This window comes from Sorex fumeus, unplaced genomic scaffold (assembly GCF_029834395.1).
Source record: "Sorex fumeus unplaced genomic scaffold, SorFum_2.1 ptg000047l, whole genome shotgun sequence".
In the NCBI taxonomy this organism is placed as follows: domain Eukaryota; kingdom Metazoa; phylum Chordata; class Mammalia; order Eulipotyphla; family Soricidae; genus Sorex; species Sorex fumeus.
In genome coordinates this window covers 42680479-42705160 of record NW_026606104.1, presented here as the reverse complement: position 1 = coordinate 42705160, position 24682 = coordinate 42680479, and the positions used below count along the sequence as shown (strand labels likewise).

At 48.6% G+C, this 24682-nt stretch overlaps 2 protein-coding genes across 3 annotated transcripts in view; both read right to left on the bottom strand.

Moving 5' to 3' along the window:
- The window catches only part of DHDDS (dehydrodolichyl diphosphate synthase subunit), a 35611-nt gene extending 33587 nt beyond the window's left edge, over positions 1-2024 (bottom strand). For both annotated transcript variants that reach the window (XM_056122623.1, XM_056122624.1), the window contains exons 1-2: positions 1935-2024; positions 1485-1602 (exon numbers count right to left, since the gene is read on the bottom strand). In XM_056122623.1, the coding sequence (XP_055978598.1) occupies positions 1485-1547 (63 nt within the window). In that variant the 5' untranslated portion in view covers positions 1548-1602; positions 1935-2024. The remainder of the gene's footprint in view (positions 1-1484; positions 1603-1934) is intronic.
- Positions 2025-8001: 5977 nt separating this feature from the next.
- LIN28A (lin-28 homolog A) lies at positions 8002-21775 on the bottom strand. The gene is made up of 4 exons (XM_056122625.1): positions 21643-21775; positions 20966-21150; positions 9944-10128; positions 8002-8263 (listed from the first exon to the last, which is right to left on the bottom strand). The coding sequence occupies exons 1-4, from the start codon at positions 21671-21673 to the stop codon at positions 8047-8049; spliced, it is 618 nt and encodes a 205-aa protein (XP_055978600.1). The 5' UTR covers positions 21674-21775; the 3' UTR covers positions 8002-8046.
- Between the last annotated feature and the right edge of the window lie 2907 nt (positions 21776-24682).

Genomic DNA, 24682 nt, shown 5'->3' with positions numbered 1-24682 from the left:
AGAGCACTGGACCCGGTGAGCACAAGCAAAAACACCAGTACTAAAAGGACAGCAAACCTTGGGAGAACCATATTGAGGTCGTGAACACCCCCACCTGCCATGAGATCCCAGGTGAGAACCACAGCCAGGCATGTGTGTGCCCTATCATCATATCATCATAGTAACTACAAGAGGGAAGTGGAGTGGGAATTAAAAAACAATTCCAAGTTCACCATGGAACATATTCTTCCCAATACATTCCTACAGTAGCTCTTTTTGGGGGGGGGGGGTCACACCCAGCAATGCACAGGGGTTACTCCTGGCTCTGCACTCAGGAGTTACTCCTGGCGGTGCTTGGGGGACCATATGGGATGCTGGGGATCGAACCCAGGTCAGCTACATGCAAGGCAAACGCCCTACCCACTGTACTATCGCTCCAGCCCCCACATTGGCCGTATGGGCCTGGCGGAGATCACAGAACATTTGTGTGTATATGGGAAGAAGCATGCTGTCTCATAAATTTCCTTATATCTGCTGCTAGACAAACAAGGCAAAGATGAGTGGTGCTAGCCTAACACCTGTAACTGTAATAATTCCTGAAGAAAAAGTTGAGGGAATATTTGGAAAAGCAAGGGGAAACAGTGAGTTTTTAAGTTGCTGAAAGACCCAAATAGTAAATAGTAGTAATTAGGAACTGTTTCTTTTTGGTTTTTTGGGGGTTTTTTTGCTTTTTAGGTCACACCTGGCAATGTACAAAGGTTACTCCTGGCGTTGCTCAAGGGACCATATTCTTAGGAATGCTGGGAATCAAATCCAGGTCAGCTGTGTGCAAGACAAACACCCACCTGCCCTCACTTATTTCTTAAAACCACAATCACATGGTTTAATTCTGTTTGTCCAGAGTCCACACTCTTAGCCATTAATTATACTGTACTACTCTATCAAAAAAAAAAAAAAAAGTAACTGGGCCACAGAGTTAGTATAGTGGGTAGGGTGCTTGCCCTGCATGTGGCTGTCCCGCGTTGGGTCCCTGGTATACATGTAGTTCCTCAAGCCCTTCCAGGAGTGATTACTGAGTGCAGAGCCAGGAGTAAGCCCTGGACATGACTAGCTGTGGCCAAAAAAAAAAAAAAAGAGTAATTATTCTATGTGAATCCCAAGGGTAGTACTACAGGAAAAGTCGGGGAGCCGGCTCAATGGCTGGAGCCCTGAGCACTGACAGGAGCAACCCCAGGTGACCGATGACAACTGTCTTCCCCCCAAATAACACGAAAAAAGCTCAAATTTCAGTTCTTACTAAGGAAAACCTAACAATCCTCGCTAAACAGTGATGAATAACATGCTGAAAATAAAGACCTGGAAGTTACACTGCAATTTTAGAACCTCATTCCACTGTTAAATCTCACGTAACATCATGTATTTCTCAACTTTAATAACAAAGGAAACTTTGTATGAGATTACCCAAGTAACCCAAAGGCAAACTGGTGCTGTGGGCCATTCCTCACCTTGATGATGTTGCCAAAGAAACGCTCCAAAAATGACAGTTCTCCTTCCTTGATCCATGACATAGTTTCTGCCCCACAAGAGGTTAGGCAAGAACTAAAAAGCCAGTATCCAGATCACCTTGAATTAAAAAGGAGAATCAGACTTTGAGGACTGCAATGGGCTAGCATTGGCACCCAAAAACAAGACAACGGACTCTGTTCTCTCCCCATCTAGAGTTCATAAAAAAGGCAATAGGATCTAATTCTCACATGCTTTTCCTTCGAGTGAGTATGCACTGACTTCTGCCTACGTGAGCATGTCCATTATCTCGCTCCTTTCTTCTCCATCCTCCTCCCACCTATCCATTTCCCACTCAGCCCTCCAGGTCTCAAAGGCTACCGAGTCTTCCAGTAATTTTTTCCCTCCCCTGTCTCCTCCCCCCGGCCTCCCCACCCAGTCACCTTTCTCACCTTTCGTTCCCCCGCTGGATCACTGCGCAGGATCGGCTCGTCCCGGCACCTTTTAACTGCTCCCTGGCTCACACTTCCTTACGACGTGGCGCAGTAGGAACACGTCATCGCTGAGCGCGGGGCACGCCCCGTCCGCCCTCGCGGGATGGGCGGGGCCTCTCGGACGCGGAGCGGCGCGAGCGGTGGAGGGGGCTGGCGCGAACTCACGTGACCGAGTGGCCGGGGCGCGGGCTCACATAGGCGCCGTCTAGAGGCGACCTCGGGGAGCGCAGGGCTCCCGTCCCCGGGGAGGCTAGAGACGGACACTTGAAGCCCCACTTTGGAACTGCAAGGGTTGCTGGGCTACTGGTGGCAGTTTGAGAAATGGTGGCCCCGGCAATAGGCTGGACTTAAAAGCTGTGGTACAGAAGTCTTTAAAAATCTCTATTTGGGGCCGGAGCGAGAGTACTGCGGGTCGAGTGCTTTGCATTGCACGTACGTGGCTGACCCGCGTTCGGCATCCCTGAGCACCGCCAGGAGTAATAGGGGAGCGTGGGGCGCTGAGCACCGCTGGATGCGGCCAAAAAACAACAAACAAATCAAAGTCTCTAGTGTTTGCTTTCTTCAGTGCATTTCAACCTGTTTGGAAAGTTCCTGTCCTTCCTCAACTCACAAATCCACTTAATGTCTATTTTGTGCAGATTTAATACTTAAGATTTAGGGATTTGCATATTCTTAGGCCCTACTCAAAGATTGAAAAAAAAAAAATGTTAAGACACCGAAAGAGCTCTGCTCTGCTTTGAGCAGTCAGAAACCCTTTGAGCTGTAAGAAGCCATGAGAAAAAAACCAAGCATTTTAGGGCTGTACCAACCCTTTAAGAACTGCTGTGGGAATTTGAGGCTAGGGTAAGAGGGAATTGATTTTTTTTTTTAATCAAAAAAGCAGAATTTTTGGTGGTGGAGAATGGACACTGGTAGTGGGATGGGTACTCCATCATTGTATAACTGAAACCCAAGCACCAAAACTTGTTAAGTTTACAACTGTACCTCATGGTGTTTCACTAATAAAAATTTTCAAAAATTAATTAAAAAGCAAAATTTAAAAGAAGTTGCAATTTTCAGAGGAATCTTAAAATTTCCTACTCTGGATTGCAGTGTGTTAAGCAGGAAAGGAAGATATTGCAGTGGCTCATTGTCGCTTCCACTTCCTGATCAAAGAGTTACTTTTATTTTTATTTTAATTTTTTGGTTTTTGGACCACATCTAGCAGTGCTCAGGGACCGTAGAGGATAAAAACCCCCTTGGCTATGCAAGACAACTGACCTACCCACTGAACTATCTCCTGGACCACAAAAGGGTTACTTGTAACAGAGCCACATTATCAAAGCAGGCTTTAGAAATGGGTATCCGTGAAGTCTTCCACTTTCATGCATTTTCATCTTGGCAAGTTAAGTTTTCACCTAGTGATTACCGCTAATTTTGCAGTTAGACCAGTGATTGAAAATTAGCTTAAGCATGCAGTTCCCATGGTCAGCTTTGACTTTTGGTGGCATTTGTGGATAGACTGACTTAGCTTTGTTCTCCAGCTTCCTTGCCTTTTGTGTAATAGATGGAATTCCCATATCAAAAGCTTTTTCCTTTTTTTTTTAAATAATTTTATTTATTGAATCACCGTGAGAGCAATTACAAAGCTTTCAGGTTTAAGTCTCGGTCATACAATGAAACACTTGTATCTTCACCAGTGCCCATTCTCCACTACCAAAAACCCCAGTATGCCCCCATCCTGCACCCCTCCCCCTACCTGTGGGGCAGATGATTTCCATATTACTGTCTCTCTACTTTGATCACATTCAATATTTTGACACCAGACCCACCATTATTATTTGGGATTTTACCTCAACACTCAGATCTGCTGAAAAGTCAACAGTAGACAATTTGTTTTCTATTGCTGGTTATGAATAACATGATGGGGGCTGGAGTGATAGTACAGTGGGTAGGGCATTTGCCTTGCATGTGGCCGACCGGGGTTCGATTCCCAGCATCCCATATGGTCCCCTGAGCACTGCCAGGAGTGATTCCTGAGTGCAGAGCCAGAGTAACCCCTGTGCATCGCTAGGTGTGACCCAAAAGCAAAAAAAAAAAAAAAAAAAAAGAATAACATGATGTCTGTATGACCGAGACTTAGACCCGAAAGCTTTGTAACTGCTCTCACGGTGATTCAATAAATAAAATTATAAAAAATGAAAAAAAAAAGGTGGAGTTCATGCACAATTCAATCAGCTAATTGGTGGCTGAATAGCAGTACTCCTACATTAATAAAAAAAAAAAAAAGAATAACATGATGTCGTGTGGCAGTCAGGTTTAGGCCCGCAGTGGGGCCTCACAGGATGGGGGTGGAGCCGGCTCTTTCCTCCCCATCCCAATGAGACCCTGAGTCGCTGCCCACAAATGGCCTCTGACTCCTGAGCTTTTTTCCTTCTTAAAATACCTTTTCCCAGGACTGCAAAAATAGTACAAGGAGTTAAGGTGCTTGCCTAGCATACAACTGACTGAGCGGGTTGAGTCCCAAGCACCACACGGCTTTCAGAGAATAAGTGATCCTTAAACACAGAGCCAGGAATAGGGCTGAGTACCACCATGTGTGGCTCCCAAACCACCAAAAATAAAGTTCATGTGACTGGAGAGATAGGGGTAAGATGATTGCCTTGCATGCAGCTGATTCAGGTTTGATTCCCAGCACCACATAGGTCCCCTGGACACCAGTAGGCATTTTTTTTTCCCTTTTTGGGTCACACCCAGTGATGCTCAGGGGTTACTCCTGGCTTTGCACTCAGGAATCACTCCTGGCGGTGCTCAGGGGACCATATGAGATGCCAGGGATCAAACCCAGGTCAGCGAACCTGGCCGCATGCAAGGCAAATACCTTACTCGCTGTACTATCACTCGGGCCCTAAGCAGGCATGATCTTTGAGCAGTCAGAACCCCTAAACAAGTTGAGTCTCAAAAAAACAAAAACCAAAGATGTTCATCAGAAGAACAGACTTTAAAACATCTATAGTCAGTGTTCCTCTGGCCTCAATTTCCTTGATTCCATTTATTTCCTTCCCTGGGGGCAGCAAGGCGACTAATCAGAAGTTGTAAAGGGCTTTGAGGAACAGGACACAAAGTATTATTAGGTTCCATGCCCCCATCATTGCCTCTTCCATTGTGGCACAGGCAACCCCATTCTTATGGATACCAAGCTGCTAATCCCTCTTGAATGTGGCAGCTTCTAAGTAAAGCACAAGAGGCCTTAACTAGAAACAAAACTCCGCTGGAATGAGGTACTGAGAAGACTGAACATTCAAGATGCATTCCTAACAAAATGTCTCATCAGAAAACTTGAATGTTTCTTCTGTGACTTCTGGAGCCCAATCTAAAGTAGGGAAAATAAAGGGGAAGAAAAATGCTAGCGTACTAACAAGAAGACGCCGGTTTTAGTACCAATAAGTTTTTATTTATTCATTGTATTTTCCCAGGGTACAGAAAGGGAATTGGGAAAAGGATCAGCATGTATGTAGCAAAATGATTGCAAAAGGGAAAGGAAGTAACCCATACAGCAAAATCAACCATCAAATAAACATTTCCCCAGGATGGGGTCACCAAAGCCCATGGGCTCCAGTCTCAGCCCATGGGATGAGGGAAGGGGATCAGGTACATGCTTCCCTACTCTCCCGCCCTCCCTCCCCATAAATTCAAGATTTCACAAAAAGCTTTGGTTTCTAGCAGTAAACATGGAGTTACATTCGTCCGTCTCCTATTAAACAATCTTGTGGCCACTTTGACCTAAGTTTCTTGCACCTGCACAAAAGTTCCTGAGTGACTTGGATATACATTCATCTTCCCTTTTCTTGGTTTCCTGATCCCACTTTACATGGAAGGCCCCCTCCCCCTCATTGCTTCTCTACCCTAAGATTCAAAACTAAGGTAATAATACAGCAGCGCATGTTTGGCATAAAAGATAGCAAGTGATAGTCCTGTCTTCAAAGGCTGGGTGCAAGGAATAGAGTATTCTGAACTTCTAAAGGACTTTTGTAAAAATCACTTTCTTTAAGACTTGTGGAGATACACCACAAACTTGCAAGGTTGTGTGGACTGGTAGGGGGTGGGTGGGTGGGGGATTTGGGAGAAGCGTGGGGAGAAGAGGGAATCAAGGAGATGGTAAGAAAATTCAGGAGATGGCAGAAATTTGAGGGACAGAAGACCTGATTCAAAATAGGAAATAGGGGCAGGGAACACAAGAGAAAGGGTGGCTCAAGACCCCCATTTCAGGAAGGGCCCCCAAGCTTGCTTCAGATCCTTTTACCTGGTGCAGAACCTTGTGTCAAAGATGCTTTGGCTATTTTTCTTATACAAAAGTTTTGTAAACAATAAAACCCCAAAATAACATGGAGAAGACCAACACATTATATTTACACAAACTAGGCCACCTAGAAATCACCAAATTAGCTACTCATAAGTTCTACAAAGCCCAGACAAATACAATAACTAGAAGGGGCTGCAAGTTGGGGGAGACAAGAACCCAGGATCAGACACAAATCACCCAATGCGGTCTATTGCATTTGCCCCGTTTCAACACAGTGAGGTAGAGGTTTGCAGGGATCACAGCACGTAAACGAACCCTCCCCCCCTTTTCTCCTTTGGCTACCATGACATGAATCACTGATACCGCAGGGCAGGACACTGGCTCTGGGCCCCAAAAAGGAGACATCAGGAAGCCAAAGAGTTAAAGGTTCTGGATTTGGTCCCTGTTTCATATCCATACCTGGGCATCTCAAAGTGGATACAGAGATAGCCTCTGAAAACTATCCTTATGAACTCAAACTATTTTTTGGGTTTTTTTGGCAAGCACACATTCACCCTGTTGTGCATGGTAGGCCTAGCCCAATCTAGTGAAAGAGGGATCTGGGATGTCCTGTGCCCTGGGGTTAGAGGTCTGGAACAGGAATCCTCATCTCACACACAGACCTCACCTGATCTTGGCATCCTCTTGGTGCCTTTAGCCTGGCCCGGCTTCTCCTATCCCCTCTCTGTACCATCTTTCCTGTTCAGACCATATTCCAATCTTGGGGAGGAAATCAAATCACAGGGCACCCAGGGAAAACCTAGCCCCGCCATGAAAACATTGAAGGTGGAGGGGTTTCAAGACGACGTAACAGCAGAAAAGTCAGCTCACAATTGGCCAAAAAAAAATGAGGTAGTTCAATCCACTTCAAATAGTTTTTTTCCCTGCTGATCAAACAACAAAAAGTATTCCTGCTGTGCAGACCCGGAGCTGCTGCTGACTTATCCCTGAGATTGCTCATGTACCTGAGAACACAGTGCAGGAATGAGGGCCTTAGATTAAAATACACAAAAATACAAAACCAGAATATTTATATTAAGAAAAAAAAAATTAAAATGCACAAGATACGTCATTCGCACACAGCTAGTGCAGTTGGCATCCTGGAGAAGGTGGGACCACGGTGCAGCAATCCAAGGCAGCAAATAAATAAAATCATATTGGCCCAGAATGGGGAGGGAGCTTAGGAGCAGATAGATCAGCACTGTTCCAATCCCCCTTTGGCCTTTTATCACAATCCATGGCTTGGGACAGCTCCCAAAACTCTAATCCAAGAGTGTTGGGAGACAAAATGTAGAAAAAGCCTGTCTTAGCCCTGAGATTCCCTCCCACGGAATGCAGAAGCTTGTGGGTTGGGCCCATTAATCTGGTCTCTTGTCTGATCAATCTTTTCACTCTGGCATGGAAAATAGTTACATAGCCTTCTTTAAAAAGGAAAACCACTTCCGTGTCCAGAACATTTCAAAAGCAAGAGATCCTGGGCATAGAGACTCAGATAAAGCATGCAGAGGGGTTCCGTCCCCAAAGCTCTCAGGTGCATTTAGACAGCGTGATTGGAGTTCCTTTGCCTCACCCCCTCCCCCCTGCCAAGAGGGAGAGAGGGTGAAGCTCTGGACCCCGGCCTGAGATACATACACACATGGCAGTGCCAGCTGCCCCCTTCCCACCCTGTCCCCACTTTCTCCTCTCTGCCGATTGATGCCTGCTCCTAGAAACTTGCTGATCGCAAAAGGATAGCCCCCACCCACTGGCTCAATTCTGGGCCTCAGGCAGCAGGGCAGGGGAATGGATCTCCTCTTCTTCCTCCCGGAAGTAGGTAGGCTTCCCCTGGGAGCTGGGGGCTTGCTGGGCCTTCAGTGGACAGGAGGCCACCATATGGTTGATGCTCTGGCAGAAGTGGCACTTCTTGGGCTGGGGTGGCAGCTTGCATTCTTTGGCATGATGGTCTAGACCGCCACAGTTGTAGCACCTACAGCAAAGAAAGATGATGCAGAGAAGCCATCAGGAGCCTTCTGCCCTGCCATGACACCTATGTTGTAGCCTAGGTCAGTTACCAGAACCACTTTCCTTCCTGGAGACCCATTTCCCAATTAAAAAAAAAAAGTCCCTCCTCTAAATCTATTGCCTAGATCAATATCTTTTGACCAAGGCCCCTTCTGACTATATTTCCTTCTTGTGACGCCCTCTAGTCTCAAGCTGTACACACACACACACACACACACATACATACACACGCGTGCGCGCGCGCGCCTACAAATTTCAATTTATCCAACTCTCCCCTGTGGCCTCTGGTTGAGAAATACTGGCTAGATGATTGTGAAAATACCAAAATATTGAGGCCAGAGAGATTCTTACAGGGGTTAACCCTGGTTCAATCCCTAAGAGTGACGCCCAAACAGAACCATTCTGTGCACTGTGGATAGGGTTCACTTTCTCCCCTGCCCCCTAAAAAAAACAAAACAAAACAAAGGGTCAGCTCAATCAATGACAGAACAAACAGCAGTACTCCTACATTTAAAAACACCAAAAAACAAGATCAGGGCAGGAACACGTGCCTTGCTTGTGGAGGCTTCAAGTTCAATCCCAGCACAGAATGGTCCACTGCGTCCTTCCAGGTATACCCTAAGCACAGCTTGGGATTACCTCCCACCAGAAAAATAAAAATATGTCACAGGGGCCAGAGCAATAGTACAGCAAGTAGGGCATTTGCCTTGCACATGACCGACCCAGATTCGATCCCCGGCACCCGGTATAGTCCCCTGAGTACCGCCAGGCCTGATTCCTGAGTACAGATCCAGGAGTAACCCCTGAGCATTGCCAGGTATGACATAAAAAGCAAATATAAATATATTTTTTAAATAATAATTTAAAAAAATAGAAGCCACAGACCCCAATTGGGAACTTCTATATTGGAAATGAATAAGACTTTGCCATAACCTTTAAAAACCGTACCTGAGGGTTGGAAGAATAGTACAATGGGTAGGGCACCTGCCTTGCATGTCACTAACCCCAGGTTTTGTTCCAGGCATTCCATATGGTCTCCCAACCCCATCAGGAGTTAAGTCCTGAGGAGGCAGGATGTGGCTCATCAAAACAAAACAAAAAGCCCCAAACAAAAGAGAAATCAAAGGACTCAAACTCTTATTACTGAGGGGCTGGAGCAACAGCACAGCAGGTAGGATGTTTGCTTCGCACATGGCCAACCCAGCTTCGATCCCCAGCATCCCATATGGTCCCCGCGAGCGCCGCCAGGTGTGACCCCCCACCCCCCCAAAAAACAAACAAACCCAGAATCTATTACTGAATGCAGCAGAGTAAAGGGGAAAGAAGCCAACATTTGGAGAACTCCGGGAGCAACAGGAACACAAGGACCATTTTGTTTCCACCACTTAGATTTTCACATAGAGCTAAAATAAGTGTGAGGTTAGTTTCTCTAGCCCCATTACATAACTGGGCTAGAGCTCAGGAACAAAGTTAAAGAAATTGCTAGGACTGTTGCATGGCCCATAGCACACTGCCTGCCTCACTGTCTCCCACACACACACAGGCCAGGTGTCATTGAGGATCACAGCCTTCATCCTATGCCCGGCAGTCATGAGAATGTCATGAAAGGGAGGTTAGCTCCCAGTAACTGCTGCCCCATCCTTACCTGTCTCCCTTAGATCTCCGCTTCTGCATGTTCTTCCCTTTGGGCCGCCTCTCACTTCCAATACAGAACACCCCACCAGGACCAGTAACTCGAATAGATTCCAGGCCCTTGGCGGACTTCTTAAAGGTGAACTCCACTGCCTCCCCCTCCTTCAGGCTCCGAAAACCCTCCATGTGCAGTTTACTCTGGAGGGAAAACATGGTAGATTTCAACATCAATCTTCATCTTTTTATCCCAAACAAACAGAAACAGCACATTGCCAACAAGGCAGCAAGAAAAGTGCAGCAACGTTCCCATTTTCTAAGTAAAGAAATTACAATTCAGGGGGCCAGAGCGATACTACAGCAGATAAGCCTTGCACACGACCAACCTGGTTTTGATCCCCGGCATCCCATTCGGTCCCCTGAGCACTGCCAGGAACAATTCCTGAATGCAGAGCCAGGAGTAACCCCTGAGCATTATTACCAGGTGGACCCAAAAAGACGAAACAAACAGAAAACAGAAATTAAGATTCAGGACCAGGGACTGGAGCAATAGCACTGCAGGTAGGGCGTTTGCCTTGCATGCGGCCAACCCAGGTTGGATTCCCAGTATCCCATATGGTCCCCCGAGCACTGCCAGGAGTAATTCCTGAGTGCAGAGCCAGGAGTAACCCCTGTGCATCGCCGGGTGTGACCCAAAAAATAAATAAATAAATAAATAAATAAGATTCAGAGAGGCAGTACAGGTGCTTGCCTTGCATGCAGTTTATCCCACCCAGTACTCCACATGGTCCCCGAACCCCACCAGGAATGATCCCTGAGTATTTTGGGTATGGCCCCAAAGCATAAATAAATAAATAAATAAATCGTGATTCAAAGATCACAGCAATACCATGATCAAGAAACTTGCATTACTTCAGCTAAGATCACTATATAAACAGATGTCATATTCCTTTATCTGGGGGACGGAGGGAAGGAGGTTTGGACCATACCTGATGGTTCACAGAGCTTAGCCTGGCAGTCTGGAGGGGGATCATACGGGGTACCAGGAATCACACCCTGGTTAGCTGTGTGCAAGAAAAGCACCCTACCCCCTATACTATCTCTCCAATGCCAAAGGTTACTCTTTGCTTTTTTTGGCTCTTTGGGTCACACCCCAGCAATGCTCAGGGGTTAGTCCTGGCTCTGCACTCTTGTGTTTGTGCTCTGCACCAACTGACTACTGAGTAGCATCCAGGAGTAGCACCCAGCCCCAGCATCAGTGGATGTGGCTCAAAGTCAAAATACACATACATGCTCCTCTGGTTTCAGCACTTGTGAAACACATAACCAGTCTCAAAAATGGCATGGAAATGGCATTAAGAAACCTCGTTAGAGATGAATCTCTTAAAGGGGTGGACCCCAAATTCACAAGGAACATTGGTTTTGCCTAGAAGCACTAGAAGGACCTAAAAAGATGCTGGCCAATAATGCCAAGGCCATGAAGGCGCTGGTGAACCCCAAGTAGGCTAGGCTCGTTGTCACAAAGAACACTCACAGGCTCTGTCGACCTTGTACATTGCTCACCCCGGGCTTGGGGAAAATGCTCATGCCTTCATTGCCAAGGGTCTCAGGCTCTGCTGGCCAAAAACCAAGGTTGAAACCAAGGATCCAACCAAGGTCAAAGTCAAGGTTCAAAGGAGGGCTAAAGCAAGGCTCAGATGAAGGCCAAAGCCAAGGCCTACAGTGAGACCCAAACGGCTGCAGCTCCAGCACCAATTCAAGCTTCCAAAGGTGCCCAGAAGGACTGGTGCAACCTCCAGGCTGTTTCCAGCATGTGTCCTCCTCATTTTGTACAAATAAACCGGAGAGCAGGAAAGAAAAAATATATATACACACACAAAAAATGTGGCCATTTTCAAAAGGTCTCATCAGGATCAGATTGTTGGTACAGTGGCTAAGGCACCTGTCTTGTTTGCTGACAGGGTTTGATCCCTAACACCACATAGGGTACACCAAGCCCAGTCAGGAGTGATCCCAGGGTGATTCCAGAACACAAGGCCAAAAGCCAGGAGTAGGAATAATCTCTGGGAAACATCAAGTGTGGCCCCAAAAACTAAACAAAAGAATTTTTTTTAAAAAGGGGAGGGGCTGGAGCGATAGCACAGAGGGTAAGGCATTTGCCTTGCACACAGCCGACCTAGGTTCGATTCCCAGCATTCCATATGGCCCCCTGAGCACCACCAGGAATAATTCCTTAGTGCAGAGCCAGGAGTAACCCTTGTGCATCGCCGGGTGTGACCCAAAAAACAAAAAAATAAAATAAAATAAAATAAAATAAAAATAAACGAAAGAAAGGGGAGAGAAAGAGAGAGAGCGCTCATTAGAGAGGGAGATTTGGCAAGCACATGTAAAGCAAGGAGCAGTTCCCTAGAAGCACCAAGTATATGTCCACTCCCCACCCCCCAAAATTAGCTTAGAGCCCATTCCACCTTGCCATTTCTAGTTTAACACATCAGTGGCGGTAGCAGCCAACAGGAACCTACCCAGCGTATATCAATCAACAAAGTGAGCTCAACACTGAGAACGAGGCCTAAAGAAGCAAGAGCAACCGCTGTGCCTCTAGAACTGGCACAAGTGACCTAAAATAAAAAGCATTAGTATTTTATTTCTATGGGAGTGCCTCAAACTGGAATTCAGGTAAAACATGAATGACCTTTAGCCAGATGAGCTCCCCAATCCCTTATCATTTCAATTGAATTTTAACTCAAAGAGCATGCACATGCTTTGCATGCAAAAGACCCGTGCTCAAACCTTGTGTCTCCACCATCCCACTCTGCATTTGACTGGAAGTAGCCCTAAGCACAACAAGGTATACCCACCCCCAAAGAAACCATATCCCCAGAGGGAGAGATTGTACATCTACAAAGCTTGGCCAATCCTGCTGGATGGCACCACATAAGATCCCTATACACTGCCAGAAGCTGTGGGCCCCAAGCAGTTCAAAAAAACAATATATGGAAACCACATCCACTTCATGAAACATTATCTAAAGGTTTCGAACCTCTTATAATATGGGACAACAGCCTCTAATAAATATAATGTGAGCACAGAAAGAATTTCATGTACTAGGGACCAAAAAGACAGTACAGCAGATAGGGCATTAGCCTTGTACACAGCTGAGCGGGTTCAAAGTCCGGCACCACATTGGTCCCCTGAGCCCACCAGGAGATTCCTAAGCAGAGCCAGGAATAAGCCCTGAGTACTGCTGAGTAGGGACAAAAACTAGTAATAATAATAATCTAAAAAAAAGTCTAGTATTTGTAGCTTTTGCCCTCCAGACCATCAAAGAAATATCCTAAAGTCAAGGAATCCCTTAACTTCTGTTTTTATTCCCCTGCAAACTGCCAAGGCTGTGAAAACACTCCCCACATCCCAATCTTTATGTGGGGAAAGTGATAGGGCATAAAAAGCAAATAAAAACACTGTAAAGAGGGGAAACTCCCTTCCCTCTCGCGCAGGAACTACTGAATCAAATCAGATTTGGCTCGCTGCTTGCTGAGGAGAGGCCAGGGGCAAGCATGAAGGAAGCAGATCGGGGCCTGGCGTCAGGGAGCCCAGATCTCCAGCTGCCTCCTGGGTTGTGCCTGTGACCTGGCTTGGAGTGGAGCCTGTTCCTCCTCTCTGAGCTGACCAAGAAAATGGAGCAGAAACTAATTTTATGGAGGTGCAGTGAGGTTTTATGCAAGAAAAGTAGTTAACACATTGGCTACCACACATAAATCCTCAGCAAGCGGCAATTACCAAGCCTTCAGCCCGGAGCTGGGCAGGGTGACTGGTGAGGAGTGTCAGGGAAGTGGACATTTAACTCTGGCTTTTATCACTCCATAGCTGTGGAAATGCTTCAAGAAACGCCTCAAGTTCCAATTCATATTGCTTATAGCTCTCCCTGCCCCAGCACTGGGAAAGGCAGGTTCAGAACAAGAATAATTGAAAAGGAAAGGATTAGAATTAGACCATCCTTTCAGGCCACAGGCTCCACCATCGGAGCTTGGTTTAACTTTCAGAGAATTTTCATTTCTTTAAAAAGAAAGAAAAAAAGTAATCCCCTCTAACTACCCAAACCCTGTAGTTTCCTGGCCAGAACAGGTCAAAATTTCCCCTGGTGGTCTCGGGGGAGGCTGCCTGCCCTCCACCCACCCCTCCACACATAGTTGGAATTCCTCTCTTATCAGCTAGGTAATCAGCGTACAGCCGCCCTCGGCCAGTCTCACAGGCCTGCCAGCAGAAAGGAGCGAGGAATTTCTGCTACTACCCCACCCCACCCCCAGCCACACACAAAGACGGCCCGCCCCTCGCCCCTCTCCCAGTCCCCTCCAAAAAAGAAAAGGCCTGGGGGGAGGGGCAGGGCTTGAGCTCCCCCTGTAGAGCCCAGCCCCAGGAAACAAAGAGTTGACACTGGTTGGTTCTGGTGGTCAGATTCCTGGAGTTCCAGAGGCTCCAGCTTCTGACACTACCACCCCCTGCCCCCACTCACACACATTCAAAACATTCATCAGTTCCTTCCTCTCCATGTTAGGTTTATGGTCATGGTGAGAGAAATGGATCGGAGTCACCACCTTTCTTCCTCAGTTATGCTTGCAGGGCCTGCCAAAGTCACCACCAGCTAAGGCCAGGCCCCTCACCCTGCTGGGGTGGATGGAGGGAAGCAAGGAGCAGAAGCAGAAGCAGACACCCCCCACCCCCCCACCCCCGGCTAGTGCCCCTAGGCAGGAACCTGAATTGGTGTGACTTACTTAAATAAATAAATTTGGAAGGTGAGCCAATAGGGTCCATTGAATCACAAGAATAGCAGGTTAGCAAGATTTTCCCCTTTACAGGGTAAGGGGCCAGCAAGCAGAAAAACCAGGGCAGTTAAAGCACTTGGGCCTCCTCTCCACTGCCCACCCAACTTTCTCACGCACCATAAGGAGGCCTTAGTTGTTGACAACTGGGAGGACTTGTGGGGTCGCTTAGACACCATGGTCCGGAGTAGAGAACACACAGGCCTGCGTTACTGCTTTTTGCTGTGAGGACACTCCCTGCCGTAAGGACCTTGGAACCAGCTCTGCTGAGTGCTAAGGAGGGCTGGAAATGCGCTGCCTGCCCCTCTCCCCAGGAGAGCTCTGGAGCTATGCTTTGGGCTCAGGGATCATAACCAGCATTTCCTGGCTTTCCTGTAACACCCGGGCCACTGTTCCATTCTAAGATTATGCCTGTCCCTTCAAGTCCTAGATGTATAGCAGTACACAAACATTTCGGGGAAAAACATATTCTTTACTGTTCAAAACTGCTAATATAAACGAGCGCCTACTAGGCATTTTACAGGTAACACATTTAGCCCTCACACCACATCTGTGAGGTTGTCTGTTAGTTGATACAACAGCTGTAATCCGGAAGGTGGAGGGAGGTTAAGTATTTAGCCCAAAATCAGAGACACAACTGTGCTAACTGACCCAACAGTCAACACTATGCAAATTCAGAGACACTGACAAACTCCCTAATAGACACACACGTACACACAGAGCATAGGCATGGTCCCCAGCATTGCTGGCTGTGACAACAAAGCCGTTCTCAGAAAAAGCAAGCAAGTTTGGCAGGGGTGAGGAAAGCAACCTACCAAAGCAGTTTATTTGCTGGGTATCTGTTTCAGGTGAGGTGGGGAAGTGAGATAACCAACCCAAGCCACACCGTGGCTCAGACACAGCCCCGCCATCCAGCTCCTGCCTGAAACCTTCCACCAGATGGCGCTGCTCATCAGCCTATCTGAACAAAGGCAGCCAGATCTATGAACCCAGATCCATTCAGATAAAACCTAGACTTATCTCTGAGATTCCCAGGACAGGATCTTCTCCCTTGTCTTCCAGAAGGTGAAAATTTCGGGGACCAAACTCAGAAGGCACCACCTCAGGGTGGGTCCTATTAAGGAGCTAATTTCTCATCTGGCTCCACTTGCTCAGAAAAGGGTCTTGAAGAGTTTGAAGTCAGAAACCCTTTCTTGGAGTTGTTTACAGAAGCCATGTACTTTCTTTTGGGAAGTCAGAAATCAATTTCTCACTGCTTCTTCTTATTATAAAGTCTTCTCCTCCAACCCCCTAGGACCTCCCAGTTTCAGCCGAAAGGGTTAATCACGCCTGCAGGAAGGGGAAGGCAAAATAGATTTAGCCTAAGGCAGCTTCTTTTAAAAAAAAGAGGAATTCAGTAGGGTGGAGTATAATTTGATTAGGAATATTCAAGAAACCTTGCTCTGGGGAATGTCACTGAAAACCACTCCCAGTCCAGCTTTAAAGTAGAAGTTTCTCCTACACTGGAGAAAGCCTGGGAATGTCTAGGAAGCATGTGTCTTTAGAAAGGTGCCACAGCAGGAACAGCAGCAGCAGCAGCAGCAGCAGCAGCACCACCACTACACACACACACACACACACACACACACACACACACACACACACATGCACGCACGCATTTCTGTGCCAGATCCCTGGTAGAGTGAATCTGACTTTTTGCCATCTGCTTTTTACACACACACACACACACACACACACACACACGCATTTCTGTACCAGATTCCTCGTACAGTGAATCTCTACCAGACTTTTTGCCATCTGCTTTTTCCGGTAAAGATGGAAATGACTAGTGCATGATCAAACCAAATGGCTTCTAGAGCAAATAAATACTCCATGAAGAAAAGAAGGATGTCATGTGGCTCAATACCATACTGTAATCCACTGGCATTCATTCAGACTTTCCTGATGCATTTCCAAACCCCTGGGCACCAATCCAGAGATAACAGTCTAGGTAACTTGCCCTCCCCAGCCCTTTCTGACAATTATTAGCATGCTTCTGCTATGGAGCCCTTAAGTTTTGCCCAGTGTTTCCTTTAGCCCCCTAGCCCCTCAGTGTATGTGCGTGTACCACTAGAAAATTAATTAGCAGACATAGCTATGCCCTCTTCAAAAGACATAACAGTTTGGGAAAGGGATGACAAGTATATCATTACATAAAGCAAGGAAACAAACTGTCCAGGTTTACTTACTAGACAGTAAGCAAATCTTTTCTTTTTTCCCCTTCTTTCCCAGCTAATCTAAACTTCCTGGTCCCTCAGCCACAATCATCCTTAGCAGAAAAAGGGGGGCATGTGGCTAAAGCAGTTTCAAGGATTTCAGTATTGAAATCCCTTTGGCTCCACCTTTTCTAAGTCTATGAGTACAGCATTTTAGCCGGAAAACTACATTAAATGCATTTGATTTCTAAGAGCCTGTGGGGGGGGAAATGGAGGTTTTTCCCCTTACTTTTAAAGTACTACAATCTTGGGGCCAAAGAGATAGTACAGCAGATAGGGTGTTTGCCTTGCAAGTGGCTAAACCTGGTTCAGTCCCATATGGCCCCCCAAGCACCACCAGGATTGATTCCTGAGAACAGAGGCAGGAGTAATCCCTGAGCATCACCAGGTGTAGCCCATAAAGAAAAAAAAAATCAAAATGCCACAATCTTGGGGATCTGGGAGTTAAACTACTGGGGGGAATAAACAAAGAGGGGGTCAGTCCAGTGCAACAGATAAGGAGCTTGCCTCCCACGTGGCAGACCCACATTTGATCTCCTACACCACACATGGTTCCCTGAGCCCTTCCAGAGGTGACCTCTGAGCACAACCAGGTGTAGACTTAAACAACTCAATAATTAAAAAGATAATAAAGGGCGGAGGCAGTGCTGAGGATTAAACACAGATTTACACTCCTAAGGCAAATGCTCTATTCCTGAGCCACATCCCAGACCTTAAGCCTAACTTCTCAACTGGTCATGAAGAAATAAGAATTCTAAGTGAAGCTCAGGAAAAGGGGAGTCTACTGGGACGGAGAGATGGTAAAGTGGGCAGGATGCTTGGCTTGTGGGTTATTTTTTTGTCTGTTTTTTTTTCTTGCCATACCCAGATGTGGTCAGGGCTTACTCCTGGCTTTGTGCTCAGGGATCATTCCTGGCGAGGTCCCTGGTTCAAGGACCTTTTATGGGGTCCCAATGACCTAATTCAGGTCAGCCGCATGCAAGTCAAACACTCTTTTCTGCTGTATTATTGCTCCAGCCCAGAACGTTTGCTCTGCACAAGGCCAATCCAGGTTCAATCCTTGATGCCCTTTACAGCCCCCAAGCCCACCAGAAGTGATATGACCACAAAGCCAGTAGTAAGCCCTGAGCACCCCTGGTTGTACCCCTAAAACAGGAGACTACAGACTTGTTCTTGCTCCAGCATTCTCTGTATTAACTGTCGCTCAATCAGGGGTGTTTCTGTTAACTGTCAGGAGACAATTTTGGTTGTCACAACAGCGGAAGGCCCAGAATGATTATCCCAAAAAAGTATGTCTATAGTAAAAAGTTTGAGAAACCCTGATTTTCAGGCTCACCATCTGCTATTATGAGTCTTAATTTCCCCCAATCATAGAGACAGGTGGAGAGCTCTACCTGTTCATTTCATTGCTGAATTTCGTTATTGAATGTTTTGCTCTTTGATAAAAGATATTTTTGGGTCTGAGAATCGAGAGTTTTTTTTTAATCCCACTTCTGGAGAAGTTTGTTCTGTGAGGGAACATGTAGGGATAATAATGAACCAAATAGACCCACGGCTGGAATGGGGAAGAAAGTACTGAGGGCCAAAGTGAATTAAGGCCTTGAACACAAGTGATCTAGGTCTCATCCAGGGCACCATAAAGGATGTCATCCAGACTCCCAGTAAGGCTGGTTGTGGCCCAAAAAGGAAAATTTCTCACCTCCCTACCATCACCATCAGCAGCCACTCCAGCCACCGGGAGGAGTTGTTGGATATCTTACCCCCTTCTGCACTTTGGGATCACTACCCCCACCCCAGGGCAATTTTTAAGGACATCCTGCATCTATTTACAATGCAGATCCCCAGAGAGATTTTCCAGATTTCTGCAAGACTGTGATCACTAGTGAACTTATTGCTAAAGTAGGGTGTGAATTGAGCCCTAGCAATGTCCAAAATAAGTAACTCAGAGAATTTACAACAGTCACCGTTACCTATGTTAGGAAGAAAATTCTTTTTTTTTTTAAATCCCAGTGAACTCCTTAAAACTGTGGAATGCTCATACCAAGACCCTAAAGTTCAGCTCCCCCTCAGTCTGCCCATGTGAAATGCTCCTCTCCCAGACCTGACACTCCTGTTTTCCTCTCTGACATCCAACAGTTTCCTATTGCTTCTCACCCTCTGGAAGGCTGAGGCACAGGTTCATTTGCTCAGGAAAACCTTCCTGGGCTTTAGTATCACCCAGCACCCCTCAGTGATGAAGGGGCAACATCTCCATAGGACCCTCCTTTGGTAGCCTTAGGAAAAGAACCCCGTGCTTGACTCTTACTCCAAACCTTCCAAAGTTGGGGAAGCTGCTCGGTCATCTCCAGACCAGGAGAGATTTTAATCTCTTTGTGATCAGATAAATGGGAGAGTGGGGGAGAAGGCCGCCCCGCTGAGGAGGGCCATTCAAAGCTGGTTCCTGTAATAAAGTGATTTAATAGATCTAAAGAGGCCAATTCCCTTCTTTCTCCCACAATTACTTCCTGTGGGTTATCATTCACATATGTAAATGAAGCAGGGAGGGGTAAAGCCACCAGCCAGAACTGGATGTCGGGTGAGAGATGAAGGGACTAGTGGGGGGAGGACTGGGCACAGCAAGGGCGGCAGCTAAACATCCCTTCTGACAGATGTTCCAGTAGCCTAGTGACTCCCAAGTTTCGAATATATGAACTGAGTACGCCCAAGTGCCCACATGTCTCTCAAGTTCCCACTCAGCCACTTCCCAGGGTGCAACAGACTTCCCAGTGGCCTGCAGCCCCAGACCAGTCCACCCAGCCTCTCCGGTCCACCCCTCCCCCTTCAGAATACCATCCCTGCGGCTCCAACCCTTAATCCCCACATCCTCCTTCCCCCTCCCCCACCGCTCCCAGAGCCAACCTCCCCAAGTAACCCCTCCCTGCCCGGTTAGGGTGTCAACCTCTGGCCGGGATTAGCAATTTCTCCTTTCCAGGTCCTGCTACAAGTCTCCGAAGGTGCCCGGACGCAGGGGCCACTTCCTTTCCATGGTTGTTAGGGGTGGCGGGCGTGCCCGGACCACCGGAATGGAGAGAGGAAGGGGAGGCCAGGGCGGAGAGAGCACTGAAGCCTCTGGCTCCTTGTTTGCGGTTGGAATGTTAGAGGACAATCAATGGCTGTCTGGGGCCATAAATGCCAGGCTGAAAAGGACTGAAGGCTAGCCTCCCTCCACCCCCTGCCCCGCGACACTGAATTTCACCCCCACTGGGCTACCCTGCGGTAACTGAGAACTTGGGGTTGCTCTCGGACTCCCTCCAAGCCTGGTGGTGCAGGAATCTGAGGCCAGGGGACCTCCTGGGCTTTCCCCTCCCTCGAAGAGGCAAGGTGGGGAGGGGGGGCAACTGTGCCTGAGATCCTGTAGCCCCCTACCCCAACACTCCAAGAGCTGCCAGGCCCAACCTGGGCTCAGGACTTTGAGAGAGTTGTGTGGCCATGAGGGTGTGGAAGCATGACTGACTTAGTGGTTCCACGCTCCCGCCCCCCCTTTGGATCCCAGGCCGCTGCCCTCCTCTGGCCAAAAAGCTATTCTCATTCGGTGAAAGGGGTGGGCGCTCAGGGCCCAGCTCAACCCGGCATGTGCTTCCCTGGCCGGCCAGCCCGCCCTCCCCCCACCGGCAAACACAATACAACCTTAGTTTCTGCCACATGGGGTCACCTCTCTGCCCCCTGCCCCCTTCCCAGGGGAAAGAGGTAACAGACACGTGGTAAGCCAGAGGGGTTCCCGGAAGGGGCTGGGGGCTGCTGATAACCGACGCCGGATCGCTCACTCACATCCCGTCGGAGTTCGCAGCGACTCAGAACCGGGGTGCCCCCCGCCTGATGCGCACGCACGTATCGGGCCCCCCGCCCGCGAGTCCGTCCGCCCACCTTGAACCCGCGTTTGCCACCGTCCCCTTCCCGCATCCACGTTACCGGAATCGCTCTCACCTGATGCACAAAGACGTCCACTGGGGGGTCGAGCGCGACCCCGGCGCGGGCGGTCATGGACAGGAAGCCGAACCCCATGCGCACGTTGAACCACTTACAGATGCCGGCCCCGTGCAGCAGCTGCGGCTCCTCGGCCGGCCGGGCCGCGTCCTCCCGCGCCTCCTCGGGCGCCTTGGCACAGCCACCTGGAGAGTGGGAGGGCACTCAACTACTGAGGGGGTACGGAATCGCAGGGCCCGCTCCAACGCCCGGCCCAAGAGCCCAGCGTCCAGCCGGCGGCCGGACACCCGGGGCTACCACGCTCAGCAGCCCGCGAGGAGTGACTTGTGCCGGGCAGGGAGAGAAGAGACCTCGCCCGGGCTCCCCGAGCTCACGCCGAGGCTGCCGGTGCCCCGAAAGTTTTGCTCCTCTTCCCAACACGTTGCCCCGAGACAGACGGTCAGGCAGGCCCCTCCTCTCTACACCGCCCCCACCGGCCCCCGTTAGCCGCCCGGGCGGTCGCCGCTGGGACCCGGGGTTCCTAGCTCCAGAGAGGGTCCCTGGAGCTGGAGGCCGCAGACTTGGGGAGGGGGGGGAGGTCCTGCGAACAACCGAGGGAACACTCCCCCTCCTCCCGCTTATGTGGCTCCTGGGCGCCCCTGCAGCCTGAGGTGTCCCGCTAAGTCCCAAGCTCGAACCTGCAAACTGCTGGTTTGACACAGAGCCCATGGTCGTCGGCTGAGCCCGCGGCCCCGGGCCCCAGGTCGGGCGGCTGCTGGCCCCAGAGAAGTCCGGAGGCAAAGGGGTGGCTCGGAGAAGAGGCTGCTACATCTTCCCCAGCACAATAGCGGTGGGAGGGCCCACGGCTTTTCAAAGGCTCCCAAATTCTAAAAGACAATGACCCAACCCCCCGCGGGCAGCCCCCTCCCCTCCCCTTCTGCTTTCCCCTCCCTTTCCCTCCTGCTCCAGCTCCGGCCCTCCCCCACCGCTGCCGTCTCTGACACCTCTGGGGTGTCCCTTCTCAGAACCTTGAGGTTTGACACCCCCTCCCCACACACACACACACACACACACACACACACGTGGAGATGGGGGCCCTCCGCCTAAGAAGTCTTGAGTACCCTGGAATTTGGGATCCGGCTCTTTAAAGACTCAGAGGGGGGTCCCCGAAGCAGCATACAGGTGGGGGGCTCTTGGGGGGTTAGTTTTAAAAGCATGTGACTGCTCCCATACACACTCGCACACCACCCCCACCCCCCGCGCAGATAATTATACATTCCAGAGAGTTGGGGGAGGGAGGTGTGAGCCTGGCAGCGCTGGCCAATCAGAGACACAAACCACCTGTCAAGGGAGAAATGGATGAGCCCTCCCCCTCCCCCAGCCCCTCGGCGCCCCTCCCCCTCCCTTCCCCTTCAGGCCTCTGAGCTGACCCGGCTGCTCGGCGCTGACCCGCTCTCGGCCCCCTCCACCACCGTGTGCTGAGATAGACTTAGAGTTCAGGACACTAGGAAGCCTGGGACGGGGAGCAGCGGGGGGGTGGCTGGAGCCGGGGCTGGACTGACCTGCAGTCCTGACCTGGGCGCTGCTTCTTAGAGTTGGTCTCTGATTAACTCCATGTCCCTGCCTCCCTGAGTTTCGGAAGTTTTCCTGGATTCCTCATTGCGATCCGCGCTGAGTTTGTGTAAAGAATCTTTGGTTCTTTCCTTCCAAATCTGTGTCTAACCTGGGCCCTACATGGAGCTGGGGGAAGATTGCTGGGACAGCTGGAAGCACCCAAAGAGGTTTGAAGTGTGTTCCCAGCCCTGGGCCCTCGCCTTCCACCCCCCAGGGGTCCTGTCCATACCCACTGCTCACAGAGGGACTAGGTGAGTAGGTGGCAGTAGCCATTTCCTCTACAGTACTCGGGAAACACCATCCTAAAACCCCAGGGCTGGCCTGCTGGGGGAACTGGAGTGGAAACTCTCATTTGACCAGGCAGCCTTCCCTTCTAGAAGATAAAGAAGCTGGGCCAGGGGAATGGCTAGTGCCCTGGTCGGAGATGGACAATGGCCCGAGGCTCAGTGCAGGGCCCTGGCCCTGCCCCTTCACTTCCGGTGCTCAGTTTAAACTGGACAATGCCAGCTCAGGCCAGTTCCCCTCCCCCACTGCTACAACCCACTTAAAGGGACAGAGCCTGCTTTCCGCCTGCACTGAATTCAATCTTCTCCACCCAGTCAGCAGAACCCCTTCCGCTTCTTCCCTTACACCCCTGCGTGTGTGCACAAACACACACTCGGTGTGTTTGAGAAAGAGAGAAAGGGTGGAGTGGGGGTCAGGATGGGGAAGATGGGGAGATACTCTTCCCTTCATATCCTGCTCCTCAAGAGACTAAAACTTGAGTGTAACGGATGAGGGTAGTGTACTTTGGATAATAATAATAATAAGGACAAATGTGGCCTGTTGCCATTCAGTCTGAAAGATACATGTCATTATCAAATATCATTAGCAACGTCCAACTCCCAAGTCAGGACCCTAATTTAGAGCTTCCCATAATAATAAAAGCATATCAGCCAAGACATTTTTATATTTATAATTTACTCCTCTTAAGAGTTTTATATTCCACGTTATTAGCACCCTTAAAATATATTCATTCTCTGCTCCTCTGCTCCTAAGATTCAGAAGCAGGTGACCAAAGTCTGGCGGGATAAAAGAGGAAAAAGGAATTTAGCAGCCGGTTGTGCGACTTCACTGCTCCCCGGTGAAATTTGTTGGTCCCGCGGGCATGACCAGCTTCTCTGTCCAGGGTCCTGAGGGAGCCTGGGGCTCTGTCCAGGGTGCTGAACAGAGCTTTGCACTCCAGGTTTGAAAATGCTTATTTGCATTCCCACTTTCAAATCATACCCAGAAATTCTGATTCTTCTCTCCAACTCTTGAGACTCTGACACACTTCAATCAGTTTATGAACTTTATGAAATGCTAAAGAGAGGTCTTTTCCAGAGGAACATGATTCTATGAGGACAGTGAGACAGATCTCAAGAGCTTCAGAAAAGTGGGTGCCATTAAGCAAATGACTAGAAAAGGTGAGAAAACAGAAGAAAATATTTTCTGATTCAAAGCAGACCAAAGTGTAAGAGAGTGTAATCTCTGCTTTCAAATTACTTTCTGGGGCAAGAGAGACAGTACAGGGATTAAGGCACTTGTCTTACACATGACCACCCCACTTTTATCCACAGTGTCGTATCCATACCACAAAAGCACTACTAGAAGTGACCCCAGAGCATGAAGCCAGGAGTAGTCTCTGAGCACTACTGGATCTGCCCCCTCAAAAAAAATCATTATTTCCCAAACTATTACTACTTTCCTTTAGAGTGCGAGCGTAGAAATGAGCTTGCCCATGTTTGAATATTAACTCTGCTATCTGTCGTTCTGTAATCTGGGATACTTCTTTAATCTATCTATTTTTCAGTTTTATTCTCTGTCTCATAGAAAAAATAAGAATATTTTATTCTCATAATACCAGACATATTAAAATGATAAAGTTAGACCATGCAATAAAACTTCTTAAAAAGTGCCTGCCACTTTGTTCTTTGTAAGGTAAATTACTGCTACTGCTATTACAGCTATTGTGCACATGCTTGTTTCTATTTTCTAGAGTCCATGTCTCATTATCTCCCCAAGGACTGGGCCTATTTGCTTATTTATTTATATCTTGGGGCTGGAGTGATAGCACAGCAGGTAGGGCGTTATATCTTCATCTTC

Coding starts and splice junctions, on each gene's coding strand:
- LIN28A (XM_056122625.1), bottom strand. CDS start 21,673: ATGGGCTCTGTGTCAAACCAGCAGTTTGCAG. Junction 21,151..21,642: donor GTCAAACCAGCAGTTTGCAG/GTTCGAGCTTGG, acceptor CCCACTCTCCAG/GTGGCTGTGCCAAGGCGCCC. Junction 8,264..9,943: donor CGGAGATCTAAGGGAGACAG/GTAAGGATGGGG, acceptor TCTTTGCTGTAG/GTGCTACAACTGTGGCGGTC.